Here is a 14,688-nt window from a genome sequence, read left to right as displayed (position 1 = left end):
GCAAGCTTTGTTTGTCAGTGGAAGGCGATCTGACAGCTTTGTAACAAAATACAGGGAATGTCTCTTCAGGGACCCATCAGACAAGACTAGAGGAAAGACATGGGGAAGAAGAGATGCCTTCTGTAGCATAGCTCTGCCCCATCTCTTCTGTCAGCTAGAATCCCGCAACACAAAACTTATTTTTCATGTCTCAGGAGTGTACTGTCTCTGTTTGCACCTTTGAAAGTCCTGCATAGTAGCACAAAGGGGATGGCACAAGGAGATTGTGGGAGATGAGAGAACTGTGCTCTGGAAGGAAGAGATCCTCATCAGTGTTTCTTCCATCAATACTTTGGGGAGGAAAGAAAAAGAGAATTCAAAACCCCAACCCCCACACTAAATTTGCACTTGTTCTCTCGGATTGGCAGCCTAGAAGTTCATAAACTCAGAAGTACCTTGTTCTGGAGTAAACTGTTCTGAAAACAGTTTCCAATGCCTTCCCCAAGTTTGCTTTGCTGGTGGCAGCCCTTCGGCTCCGTGCTGGCACGTGTATGAAGCTCTCTGAACAAGTTTTGACCTTCCATTAGCCCCTCTGCCCATCAAGCCAGCTAATGACATGCTTTGTATTGCACAGAACACATACAATTGACAAGTTCATAGTGTTGTTTAAATATTAAACAGTCTAGACAGGCTTTTGAGTCTTACGCCACTATGACAAGGCTCAGACCACACCCATCTCTGAAATTGGGCTGCGGGATCATTTGCACAGTAAGACAGACAAAAAGACTTGTATACATTGCCATGCAACAGAATAGACCCCAAACCGCCAGCCCTAAGTGGAAAGTTTATTTCTAAGCACAATATATGGAAAAAACCAAACCAACAAACCCCACAGATATAGAAAACGTTGTAGCAAATCCCTGGTCAAGTAGGACTTCATGTCTGTCACTACCCTGCACCTCACAGCCGCTTAAAATGTCATGCAATGGAGGAGAGGGCACTTGGACGACACCCTCTGCTTCGGATCAAGGAGGATCTCCAAGCAGGAGAAGGCCGATGGAACTCCTGCTGAGTGATTCAGACTGTAACCAGCAAAAGGGCAGCGCTGCTCACCCCCACCACACGCCTCGTGACTACCGGTGGTAGACTTAGCACTTCAACAGGCTTTACCAACGTGGGTTCTCACAACATCCCTGTGAGGTAGGTACGTATTGTTATTCCCCCTTTGCGTGGAGGGGGGACTGAGCCAAACAGCCCAAGGCTACAGAGTCAGTGGCAGAGCTGGAGTGAGAGTTTGCAGAGTCCTGTGTGCTCAGAGTACCAGATCACACCACTCTTTCACAGCAAGTTGTGCTTCTGACCTCATAAACTTTTAGCCATTAGCCAAATTAAAGGAATTTGACTTCTCCATACTAAATGAGTGGAGGGCAGGGAGGGAAACAACATCATGGGTTACAGTTGTCCTTTCATCTGCATATGCTTTCCCCTTCCCAAAACCACCATAATTACTCATCTCTTGGAATGGGGACAGCTTCCAGAACAGGTATAGGGGCGAAAGGCTGCTGTGTTTGCTTGCTTTGGCCAGGTTTCTCTCTACTGTGGATCAGAAGCAGTTCTTCCAGAGGCTGTTCGTTGCAACACTTTCCTTCTGGGGATAGCTACTTTCAGAGATGACTGGAACTGCCCCTTCCCTTTCCCTCTGCCCACCAACACCCCCTTCTCCTCTCCACCAAAAGCACTCTTTGGTAGATAGTAAATCTGGTCAGATAAAGGTACAGTGGCCTCAGAAACCATGTTTCACATGGGTCCTCAGTAAGTCAGCTTTTTTGAATGGTGTTTCACCTCCCACACTCTCTGCCACAGAAGTACCTGTTCTGTTGCATCCTGATATTTAAAGGGACACTGTCAAGTAATTGAGGTGAAAAATATGGCCTTGCCTTAAGATGCTAACCTCCATCTTCAACGTTGCAGAATGGCTGGTGCGCTCAAACCCAGGGGCTGAAGTCTGACACCTTCTCTGGTCCAGAAACACCTGACCTATGACAGACTGGGTGCCAAAGGAGCTGGTAGCCCATGCTTGCCCTGTCTCCAATAGAAGCTGTGAGAGGTGCTGGTATGATATGGAGGGCAGTTGAATGCAGCCATCGTGCAACGTTGCTCGGCACTGCTGCTAAATGGATGCAGTTTGGCTGAAGTGCTTATCTTGATTTTGGGGGGAGCTGGGTTCAGGTTTGATCACCACAGGTTCATTGTTTTAGGACTGCTGAGCTGTTGCTCCTCAATTAGCTAATCTCTGTGTTTTTAAGGTTCTTGCTCTTATGCTTTCTTCATGGCAGATGCAAAATAGCTAAACACCACAGAGTTGGGACATACCCTCCACAGAGCCAGGACATTCAGCAGGAAATCAGCAATATGGATTTCCTCCTGTTGCAGAAGAAAGGTGGGGAGAAGAGGGATAGGGATGATGAAAGGAATGGAGTGAGTGGAGAGAACCATACGTGCCCAAATGGAAAAGGACAAAATCGGTAGGGAAAGAAATTTTATTTTCAAGCTTGTAAGAGAATATTACAAACAATGGAGAGTAAAAAAAGCCCAAACCCTAAAAACTATTAAAAAGTACTTGACAGTGTCCCTTTAATATCCACAAATGATTCAGCCATTGTGCATTAAAAGAGAATGTTCCTGAAGAGCAACCGGTACCTTCGAGGATATATCCCAGAGAAGGAGACTTATTAGAAGTGTTACACAGTCAATGAGCAACTGTGCTCCCTCTTCAGACTAACTCTCTTTTGGATGATTGAATGGAATAGACTCTGTAATAAACTAACAGACTGGATGTGAAAGGATCAGCCTACAAGACTGAGTGAGACTGTTGCAAATTGAGCAGCAGGGATACAGACACCAAAAAAAAAAGTACATCTCTAATGCATGAGTGTCTGAATTGGCAAGGGAGCAGACACCCACAGAGGATGGGTCATCTTCTTGTGATTGGAGTAAAATGGAAGGAAATTAACCTGGAATGTCTGCATGGAAAATGATGTGTGTGAGTGGCAAGATTTGGATGCTGGATTTGGGGTTATGAAGGCATGAATCACACCAGTACTTGTGCTTGAAACACCTGCGGAACGTTTGTACAAAATTTGCCAAAAATGCCTATACGTCGAATAAAGGTCATGGAGCACCCTCCCCCCTCCCAGTTCTACCCTTATAAACCCCTTGTCAGGAACATTATGAAAAAAAAAAAAGGATTTTTGGTGAAATTTGTGTATGCCTGGATTTTTTTAAGATTTTGTTGGTGAGATGTTTCAATCTCTCCTTCTGTAAATCAATACTGAAAAATCCCCAGCCATTTAACTTCAGGTACCCCATGGTAAATCAAACAAAGCTCCAGTGACTAATGAAACAAAACAACTCATAGCCCTGGTTAATCACAGTCTGGAAAATAAAAACACTCCAAATATTTCGTTCCCTTCCATGTTTTTATAAATCTCACACTATGTGTGTGTGTTTGTGTGCTCGTGCGTGTGTGTACGGGGGGTGTGTACAGAGCGTTACCTATTCCAGGTAATAGGATTTGTAAGACATGCTAAACCGTCTGTTCCTCTGCTTCCCCAGAACTCTGCCTACTCAGTTTGTAGTCTGTATTGCACTTGTTTTGTTGGTTTTTTTGTGATTTGTGTTGTTGTTTTTTTTTTTTTTCTTTTTTTTTTTTTTTTTTTTTAAACAGGCTGGAAAACATTAACCTCTTTAGCATGAGTGTGCAGCTCTCCCTCCACCTGCTTTTTTCCTCAGCTGGCCAGGTGCCGCCTCTTATATCTTGTGCAGTTACTGAAAAATGAAAAGGAGAGGAGGAAAAAAAAGAGAAAAAAGAAAAGGAAAGAGAAAGAAAAAGGCACACCATGCTCCTCTGCTTTATGAGTTCTTTGTCTCCTCCGCTTCATGTTAAGGCCTCCTGAATTCCTCGGCTCAGACCGTCGTGACCCTCATGACGAGCTCTCTGTTACTACTAGACTGACTCCTCTGTTCGTGAGGCCTCAGGTGGCTGAGTATATGCAGGATGGTATAAGCACAGTGGTGGTCAGAGAGGGTGCCTGTGGCATGGCCGGCAGCCCGTGCCCCGCTGTCGGCTGGAGCGGAGTTAGTGGCTGTACCACCAGTGGAGGACGAGTGGGTGGTTTGGGAGGAGGGGCGCTGATTTGTCCTGGTCCCTGTTTTTTGCTCCTCCATGTCCTTTGTTTTGTCATAGTTCAGCACTTTCCACTGCTGATTGACCGCCTGCCACCGTTTAAAAATCCGGTAAACTGAGGGCCCTTCGTGTATTATTAGACCTGGAGGGAAGTGGGAAAGAAATAAACATAAAACAGAAACAAAACTTTAGAAAGAACCACAAACCTACCCCAGCACCTTTCCCCAGCTAGCTGGTTAATCTCAGCTCTCCCTCAGCCAGTGTTTACTCCATATAAATCCTCTATTTTAATTACCGACAGTCAGAGCACTGGTGCTCCTCCTCTCCTGGATCCCTTTTCCCCCTGAATTAAAAGGATTACAGTTTTATCTCAGCCATCTATAAAAGGATCGTAAATGCAGCACAGTGAGTTATGCTCTTACAGCAACAGAGTATCTGTTTACCAATAAATGCCTGAGGTTCCTCAGTCGCTGGACTAATTTTTCATGATGCATAGGCATGATTCACTGAGCTAACGGCGTGTGTTTGGAGGGGGTGTAACTGGATCTGATGTTCCAGTGACGGCTGCTGCTCCAGCACCATGTGTGTGCACAGCCCGTGTCTCTCCCCACACACACAGCAGCAGAGCAGACACACATGTGCAGGCCAGAGGCAGCAATCAAGCCAAAAAAAAGGTCTGTCTATTCCCGTAAGTGGTTTGTTATCAAAGGCAAAGTTTTGCTCATTTGCAGAGCAGGTACCTCACTGTACGTCATTGCTTCGTCTCAAGGGGGAACTCAGCACGCTTCACAGAAAGGGCAGATGAGCTCACACAGTGTGTGCTCACAGTGTGTGCCCTGAGTGTGTCCCGGTGCCCACCTGCATTCACCAGAGCTGATGTCTGGGGGTGGCACTGGGCTGCACGACACCTGACTTCTAATGGTCTCCACATTCAAAAAAGAGTGAGCAGCTCAGGCCCTTCCACCCAGCAGTTATCTCATCTCCCAGCTGTCTCCATCATCCTCCCCAACCTTGCCAGATGAATAAGGAATTAAATAATTGTAGTTGTTTAGATGATGACAGTACTCGAGTATTAAGCTCTGTTATTATTAAGTTGCCAGGCTCTGGCTAGACCCTTAGGAAGCACTAGGTCCAGCAGTGGCTGCAACACAAAGGTGTTCTTCTCCACTCGGGCTGGAGGAAGCTGCAACATCTCATGTAGATTAGCTGGCACGCTGTAATTTATCCCACAGGCTTTGCTAGACAATGGGATTTATGTGGAATGAGGGGGGTCTGAGTCTCCTTGTTTTGCAGCCATCTGTCTCTCAGGAAAGTGCCTTTTTATTCCATGCAACTAAAGCCAGACCAGCAGGCAGGACTGGGTGAGTTAGCACATGGACAGCTTCATTGTTCTTAATGACTATGGCTTCACCATTCTCAATCAGGATCAAGATTATCGAAAACATTTCTAGGAAGAGTAGCTCTCTTACCTGCCTGTTGCAAGTGTAAAAGTACAAGAACAAAAGACCCACAAGAAATAAGAATCAAAATCATGCCTAAACAAAGGGGCTGACTTGACCAACAATGTGTGGAGAGATAATAGTCACCACAGAATAAAGTGGTTTATGGCTATTCCCAATGAATCAAATGCTACAGCTTTAGCCACCACCTGTCTTTTCTGGATTGTTCTAGTTTTCGATGGCAGATAATACTGGAGTAAACCCATGCTACATCAAACCCCAAATACCTGAAGGTCATCTTACCCTTAGGGCTGATCTCCCCATTACTCACTGATGGGATGCAGCCACCCCCTTTCTCAGGGTCTGCATCTGATGTTAGAGAGTTTAAATCACTGCTTCAGTACAGACTGAGTTTCTAGCCTGCCTGGTTTTAAGCATAACTAGGAGCCCTGCTGACTGGATCACAGATTAGCTTCAGGGGGACTCTCGCATTCATTGAAATGGGGTGCCAAGCCTGCTCCCTGGCTGTAGAAGTAATTACATTGGATAGTTTAAGTATGCAGATCTGACTGTTTTGGGACAGGGAATAGCATAGTATGAGAGAGCTCTACTCTCTGGTTCCCATAGGCCGTTGAGATTACACAGCTGTAATCCTGCAGTGGTGCTGGCTTCTCATAACCAAACACCATGACATCATAATAGAAAAACGTGGGTTTTCCCCCCTGCTTTGAAACATGGTTGAGAATTCTGACGTGGTCTGATCAAAGCATCAACAATAAAACACAGGACTTAGGGAAAGCCTGCAGATCCAGCCAAGGAGATGGAGCTTTGAAGCAGGCCTGAAGTGGATCAGCCCATGACAAGGGACATTAGACATATATTTAAATGAGCTGTCTGATCTGTAATGAATGAAATTTCACTCTGATCAATGAGAGAGCCAGTGTTTCTCAGAGGCCACCTTAAGCCTGGGATAAAAGAGTTGAAATCAAATGCTTTCTCTTTGGCTGTAGAACATTCTTCATAGAATCAAATCCATTCTACGAAGTATTAAACACTGAGCCAGGATTGTAAATCTATTCTTAATTACCTTATCACAAATATTTAATGCGCAGCCTGATTCAAGAGGGCTGTTTATAAAATTCTTGTTTGTTTGCCTTCTAATTATAAATGTTTATGATCTTATGCAATTAACTGTGTGATGCTGATGGATGGGTTGCTGAGTCAACTGAGCACCTGCTTTCTTAGATAATTCTGGTTTCCAAATATTTATAAAAGTACAAAATAACTTGTTTTCATCTGTATTTACTGGGCTCTAAATTACTTATCGATTTCCCAGTGTCAAGCTCAGGAAGCTGTGAAATTAAGAAGAAACCAAGTGGAGGGGTGGGCAGGGAGGCGGAAGTAACAGTGATTCATTTGCAAGAGTAAATGCCAAGAGTAAGCAAGAGTCTTCCCCTTTATATCAAGCTGCAGGATGCTTAATGCTCCCATTGAAACAAATTCTGTCTGCCTTAGATAAATTAGGACTGGAATTTCTAGATTCAGCTCTGTGAATCCCCTAACAAAAAACCCCCTCCCTCAAAGATCATTCTTGTTGACAGAGGTGAAACTTTCAAGTTTAAGGCCAGAATTCAGTGGGAAATCCTTCAGGAAGAACTGTATTCAACTTGACATGTCCAGCTAAAGCCAATTATTCCATAAGTCAAATCCTCTGTGTGGGTGTGTAAGATTGCAGGTTGGTGTGAACTTCTCTCTCTGTGCAATTCTCTCTTTTCAACACATAGAGAGTTTAAGATGGATTCTGGTAGTGTCCTGGTCCTTTTACACTCCTTCCCAGTTTACCTCACCCTCTTCTGTTTCACAAAATCTGTTCTCAATTGATCCTCTGTGAAAATCATCCTCTTCAGAAGGAAAATCTCTGTAAATTTTACACGGAACTTGTTGGTCCAGACTGTTGCCTGTTTTATGAAATCCTTAGTTCGTGGTGCTGGTGAAATAAAACTCCCATGGAATGGGGACACTGATGATGTGCTGTTCTCATTCCCATTTTCTTGTGTAGAGACCTGGCTGGACCAGCATTGGACAAAATTCCTTGAGCTGAAAGTTGTAGAAAGCTGGAATTCCTTGGTTTAGAAGGGATGGGATCAGCATTGGATCAGCAGACTTGTGACAAAACTGATCAAGAGAAATGGCAACAGGGACAACTGTGTTTATGTCTCTGGGTAAGGAAGGGGGAATCAGCTGGTGTACCATCAACTGTGAGGTTAACTGGGGGATTGTGAACCTCCAATCTAAGGCAATTTTGGAGCAGCAGTTTCCCAGAAATGACAAGCAGTGACCTCCTAAACACGGTCAGACTCTGACACCAAGTTATCTTTTCACCAGGACTTTCAGTCTCTAATTAAAACTTTCCTCTTATTCCAACACTTACCATGCACTTTCTTGAAAGAAATAGGTAAATTCTTGGGAAAGGAACTGTTTCACCTCTTCACCCATAAAAACCCCACCAAAACAGGGCTTCTGCTGACAGTGGGTGGTACATCATCCCTGCACTGACACTCTTATTATCTACTGGAGGAAAAATCAGAGTCCATTCCAGCCAGTTACCTTCTCAAAAAGGCCCTGTCTTGCCACCTGAGTTGTCACCTCTTGTTTCCACCTTCAGCAGCACTTTGCTCTTTTGTTTTCCTTTCCAAATGCAGTTTCATCTCAGCCAGACAGCTGCCATGCTTTAGCCTGTTTCTGTTGCTTTCATTACTGGGTGTCAGGGGAAGATTATGGCAGCTGTGATCAAAGCTTAATGTTTGCATCCACAGCAGTGGTGACTCAGGCCAAGGTAAACCAAGCTTTCTGGGAGACAACACTTCTCATTGCCAGCTTTTCTCTCTACTGACATCATACACAAAACACTTCCCTCCCTTTCTGCGAATTCTTTAATCTTTTGTGACAATCTCAAGTTTCTCCACTTTTGTTTCCAAAACTCCAGCAGCTCAACCCTCACTTATCTCTTTGCCTTAATCTCATCCTATTTGCTCCATCCTTAGTCACCTTTTATCTTGACCTAAGAGCAGGAAAGTGGCTCATGATAAACCAGGAAAAGAGAGCCAGAGGGATCTGTTCCAGGAAATACAGGCAGGGAAAGGGATACCTAGTATCTGGCATTCCCCAACATCGTGACCAGGTGAGTTCCAGCATTACATGTTCTTTAAACAACCTAGCATACAATCCTCCTGTGGGTGATGATCAAGGCTATAGAGCTGTGCTCTTCAGGAAACGGGGAAGAGGGTGAACCAAGGAGTGGGGAGAGATAGTTTCATAATTGAAAATAATGTCATGGCACCAATGGGACTCTCACTTGGGCTGATTTGGGAGGAGAGGTGTGAACCTCAGAGCTGACCAGGCTGGGAATGAGGTAATTGTCCTTCTTCTCCTCATTCCTGTTCATCATCTCCAGAACCTCTTCATTTCATCCCCCTTTTTTCTTCATGTGAACTCCCCAGGAGGGTGCAGTCCCTAGACCATGGAGGTGCAGAATTTACACTGTACCCACCACCTGCCTTTTGATTCCCTGATGAAATAAATTGATATGTCACAGAATTCCTGTCTTCAGCAATGTGACTGCCTGGTCCAGCTTGTGTTTGCACTTCTCTTAATTCGATTACATCTTGTTGATTCCTCCAATTTGCCAGAATCATTTAAAATTTCAAATGCTGATCTGATCCTCCAAAGTGCTTGCAGCCTTTCCAATCTTGGTGTCATATGTGAATTTTATAACAGCACTTCCTATTTAATTATCTAAGTCATTAATAAAAATATTGAAGAGAGCAGAGTCCAAAACAGTCTCTACTTGAAATGGGTTCCCAGTTTACAGTACACCACTGACGGCTACTGAGAAAGCAGTTTTTCCACTGGCTGTACACCTGCACTATAATTATGTAATCTAGAGCACATTTCTCTTGTTTATTTAGGAGAATCTAAAGGCAAGGAATCAAGAGCATTGCCCAAATCACAGCATAACAACCTAACTGCTTTCTCTTTAGCCACTAGTACAACGATCCTTCCAAATCACAAATGGTTATACCCTCATGCTCATCAGTTGGTTAGCTAAAAAAATATTCCACTATCTTTCTATGAATCAGTTAAGCTGATTTGCCCTTCATTTCCTTCATCCTCAATTCCTACTTTCTTTAATGATAGAGGTTATATTTAAAGATAGGTACTCTGCTTGCATTTCCCCAGCTGCCTGGCACCTCCTGCATCCTCCCCAAGTTCCGGATGATGAAATGCTCATGGGTCAGAGACTGCTCCTGCAGCTTCCTCTGAAGTTCATTAGGACATGCTGACAATGACAGAGCTAACTCATTTGAGGCTGTTCTCTTCTGATTCTGCCCTGGGCTTCCTTCTCCGCATTAAAATTATTTTAGCTAAGTTTTCAGGACTGAAACAAAGGCAACATTTAACTCTTTGGCCCTCTGTGTATCAAATATTACTTGAGCTCTTAGACTTGCCTTGTTCTTCTTCTTTACATATGCTTATGGACTCATTTCTTTTTGCCTTTTGTATTCCTGGATGGTCATCTTGGGGTTCAACCCTGATAGCTGCCCATGCCTGTGTGATTTCTAGAGACTTTTCGTTAGTTGAAGGTTATTCTTTCTGCCTTTTGTGTGATTGCAGCTTCTGATTTTGGGTCCTCAAAGAGTTCCTGATATAGCTTCAGTGCTCTCTTCCCACGCTTCTGAGCTTTCCCCTGCACAGGCACAGTTTGCTGTTGTGCCTTCAGTATCATCCTTTTGGCAGCTGTGAGCTGTTCACAGCTCTTTTATCCTTCAAGTTCTCTTCCCAAGAGACGCTCCCTGCTCTGGTCCCCTGAGGCTGCTGCCACTGCTTTTCTGGAGTCCATTATCCTCACATCTTACTTTTCTTCAGCTCAGGAATGCTTTCATCGAACAGTCACTTTCCATGCAAACTACTGTTACATTCAGATTTTCAGGGATTTTTTGCTTTCTGGTGAAATCGAAGAGGAAGTATAGACTCCTTCATAACTGCCATCTCCACTTTCCAAAACATAAATTTTGTCCCCAGAATGTTTCAAGAGCTTAGTGGACAGTCTACCCTGCATATAGGAGTAGTTCATAGTGGATGACTTAGAACCTCTGGTGCTGTCTTTTAGACATTTCTGGCAGTTGCAAGATGCTTGACCAGTGGTCAGGACTTTTATAGTCCACAAGACATCTAGCAAAGATTTACTCTGAATAACACTTGAACTGTACTAGGAGGGTGAGCAAACTTAGCAGCTGCCAGCATTGAATGAGAGACAGTATAAACTGAAAATGTATTCATAATGATTAGAGCTAAAATGAATGCTTAACATATGGAAAAATAATTAGCTGATTATAATCAGGCATTTTCTTATCAATCATTTTCAATGCACATTTTTTTAGTATCTTAAGAACTGATTATGTATGAATCTGGACTGTATTTTGTCTTGGCAGAACTGGGATGTCTGCATGGCTGGACTCTGTTAGAGTGCTGTTGATCACTGGATGGCATGTGCCATTATGGAATCCATGGGTCTGGGGAAGATAAAACACACCTTCTGCTCTCTGAGTGCATTCACCGTAACAAGATTTCACTGTCACAGGGCTTTTGCAGCATGTGTGTGCCATGCTTGGATCTCCTCAGGCCACAGGGGCAGCAACTCCATTGGGTCATTACAGCACAAACAGGCTGGTCCACAACCTTCAATTGATGACTAACCAGAAAATCTTGTGTTTATTACAGCTTATCTCCTCTTGCTCAAGGGCAGCTGTTCCTCAAAGCTTCCTCAGCCCCTGGTGGGCCAGGGCCCCCCAGAAATGCAGAAAGAGCCCTTCTCCCTCCCTGCTTCCTCCGCTCCATCTGGCAGAGCCATGGGAGCAGCAGGTCCCATCTGGGCGGGTGATTACGCTCTGTCCCTGCAGCTCTCTGCAGCCATTAACACCCACCCCCAGACTCAGCAGGAGTCCTGCTTGGTGGGAGATGGATCCAGCGTGCCGGCATCTCAGAGAATCCCCACAGTTGCTGCTCCACCATGCGAGTGATCATGGAGCAGAGCGTGGGGGGCTGGGGAGAGGAGGCAGCTCCTTTAGTACTGTTGGCAGTGCTTGGTGTGGCAGCTGGCAGCGTCTCTCCCCCAAGCAGCACTGTGATTTTGCAGGATGCTGCTGAGCTATGTGGCAAGGAACAATTGCCAGGTTGTGATGCCGCAGCACGTCATGAGTTCATGTAACACAAGTATGCAGCAGTGATTCCTGTGTGCACAGAATGCTATGCATTCCTCTTGGAAGCAGGACCAGTTCATCCCACAGACATGGCATTTGTAGCTGTGGGAGGACGAATGCTTTATCCAGCAGGATGAATTGAGTTGACAGGTAGGACTGCCTGTCATGGGGCTTGTGGAGCTTGTGGGAGCTGGGGACAGCATGTTGTAGAAGCATTTGGGGAGCTTTTATGGCTGCAAGGTAGATGCATCTTCTCTGTGAGCTGCTGCCTCCATCCCAGGGCAAACATCCTCAGCCATGTCCCCTGCCGACCCATGTACTCCTCTGCAACACACTGACTGGGCCCTGTAGGGCTGAGCTGGTAAGACCCAAAATGAGGAAAGTCTGGCAAAATTAAGGATCTGACAGGAGATGTCCAGTGGACAGGAAATTACTTTTCATTCAGCACTCCCACATGGTTTGTTTGCAATGGGACATTAGCACTGCCTGTCTGCAGGATGCTGTCTGTGACAGAGGAGCTGAGGTGACCCCAGCAGCTGCACACAGCAACACCCTTGCTCTAGAGATGCCACAATACTTCCAGCTGTAAGCATATGAAATATCAACCACTACTAATTTCTCCTGCGCTGCCCAGACTAGTACTTTTACTCCTTGCCTCAAAACTGTGACAAAAACCACTAAAAAACCAAAAGAAAAAATAACAGTGAAAATACATAAAATGAAACCCTAAGAAATCCTTGCTCGGGCAACAGATAAAATGTAAACTGAAGTACTCCCGTAAACCCAGCTGGCTGTGGACAGCTACAGCAAAATGGATGTTGTGCCCTTAAGGGCTCTTGTACTCCCATGGTATTTAATTCACAGTGCAGAGGATTAAAGGGCAGTCTCTAGTTATGCAGGGAGCAATAAATGAGATTCTTCTTGGAAAAAGCAAATAAATAAATAGAGATGGGAGCTCCACCAGCAGAAGCTTTGCTTCTGAATCATGCCTTTCCAGCAGCATTCCCCACTTGTGAGTCTACCTGTAACTGTGCCAGGAAAGGAGGGATAGGAGGCAGTGCTAACACACCCTCTTGCTCTCTTAAATTTCCCCCTCCTTATTTTGTAGCTAGGATTGTATAGATCCTCTTGGAGCCTTTTTTCATCAAATTTGAAATGGAGATCACAGCAACACCCCACATCTTGAAAAGGCTTTGTGCACAACAGGTGAAAGACGCTCATTGTGTGCATGACAGATACTCCAAGGTCTTTAAAAGAAGGGAGTAAATAATCATTTCAAGCTAGATTGAACAGAGCACTGGCTAAATGCACACCCTCATCTCTGGGTGATTTTGTGGGTCTTTTCTACCTTTAGGTTTCCAGATATTCCCTGACAGAAGTCTATGGAGTTGAATACTCATGGTGAAAAGGGAAAAAGCATGTGGCTTCCATTTCACAGTGCTTATACGAAGACAGTCATTGCTTCAGGTCTGCATTCTGAACCTTGCTATACCATAGCTAATGTTACTTTGACCAAAACACTGCCTGTGCAGTCATGCTGGATCCTCAGCCATTCCCATGACACTTCTTTAAAGGCAAAGCTGGACAACAGCCCTGTTCTGTGTAGGGTTTGGGAATCTGTCTTCACACTTGCTTGGAGTGAGATCTGAAAAAGTCACACTGTTTCCCAGAATGGAATAATACACATGTATTTTCAGACAGGTGAAAATGTTTCATTTGGACTTGAATTTTTTTAAAATGTTGTATTCCAAAATCTGACACTGAATTTAAAATACTCAGCATGAGCAGTCGTCTCTAAATGCTAAATCAAAATGCTTTATTCAATAATGATCAAAACATGACATTTGCTTATTGAAGGTAGAATTAGTGCCTCCCTCTCTGCTTTTATTAGCAAATGTAATTCTGTTGGGAAAAATGAGAATAGTTTCACATTTTTTCATTTTCTAAGGGATGCAGGTCCTGTCTGAGCCCAGTTCCTCCATCCTGTTCCAGCCACCTCAGTGCTCTTCCCCTAAGAAGGTTAGGAACCAGTTAGGAGAGACACAAAGGTGAGCACGGATCACCCTTAACATCCCTCAGGGAAATGTAGGGCACACAGGCTAAGTTAATGGACCTGAGAGTGCCTCTGAAGTCACAGGTCAGCATGTGCATTGTGATTTTTTCTACTCCCTCACTGGAGCGAGATGTGGGCATCTTTCCCTCCTGATGTGTAGGAAGGCATTCCATGAATGTCAGGCAGAAGATGCTCATGGTGCTCTTTGGCTAGCCTTTTGTTGGGATAAATGTATTCCTGGGATACACTGTGGTGCAGCCTGTGTTTGGCCGCTTTGTCCTGCACAGCCATGATAAAATCATTCATTGCAAATCCAGGATTTCTGTGAGATTCCCAAAAGCCTTCCATCTTGGGTGCTGCAGCCTCTCCTCTCTGCTCCTTATGCTGTCCTCACAGGTCTCACCCTACCTTCTCGCCTACAAGGCCTTCACCTCTCCCACAGAAGGAGGAGAGATTTCAAAATTAATTAGGGTGGTAGAAGCCAAAAGGACAAGGGTCTATCATTTCTGATCTGTTACTAGCTAGGATCTCTAAGAGAGCAAAACTTTTTCCTTCCTACTCTGGGTATACAAGCTTCTTCCACCAGAGCTGAAGGCCTTTATGAGCTGCGATATCCAGCTGAGTGAATGCTGACGGTGGTTAATGGAGCATGTAAGAGTTTACCTGCACCTGTGGGATCCACCAATGCTGAGCTGACAAGTATGACAGCAGTGAAAGGAACCAAGAGTGGCTAAGCCTGCAGCACAGGTCTTCAGAAGAGCCTTGTAGGAT

At 44.7% G+C, this 14,688-nt stretch overlaps 1 protein-coding gene across 3 annotated transcripts in view; it reads right to left on the bottom strand.

The window, feature by feature from the left end:
* Positions 1-624: 624 nt before the first annotated feature.
* Positions 625-14,688, bottom strand: part of MARCHF4 (membrane associated ring-CH-type finger 4) — a 101,849-nt gene continuing 87,785 nt past the window's right edge. For all 3 annotated transcript variants that reach the window (XM_064661267.1, XM_064661268.1, XM_064661269.1), the window contains one exon: positions 625-4,307. In XM_064661267.1, the coding sequence (XP_064517337.1) occupies positions 3,946-4,307 (362 nt within the window). In that variant the 3' untranslated portion in view covers positions 625-3,945. The remainder of the gene's footprint in view (positions 4,308-14,688) is intronic.

Source organism: Pseudopipra pipra, chromosome 7 (assembly GCF_036250125.1).
Source record: "Pseudopipra pipra isolate bDixPip1 chromosome 7, bDixPip1.hap1, whole genome shotgun sequence".
Taxonomy (NCBI): domain Eukaryota; kingdom Metazoa; phylum Chordata; class Aves; order Passeriformes; family Pipridae; genus Pseudopipra; species Pseudopipra pipra.
The sequence above is the reverse complement of the archived record's forward strand: the minus strand, read 5'-3'. Positions and strand labels throughout refer to the sequence as shown.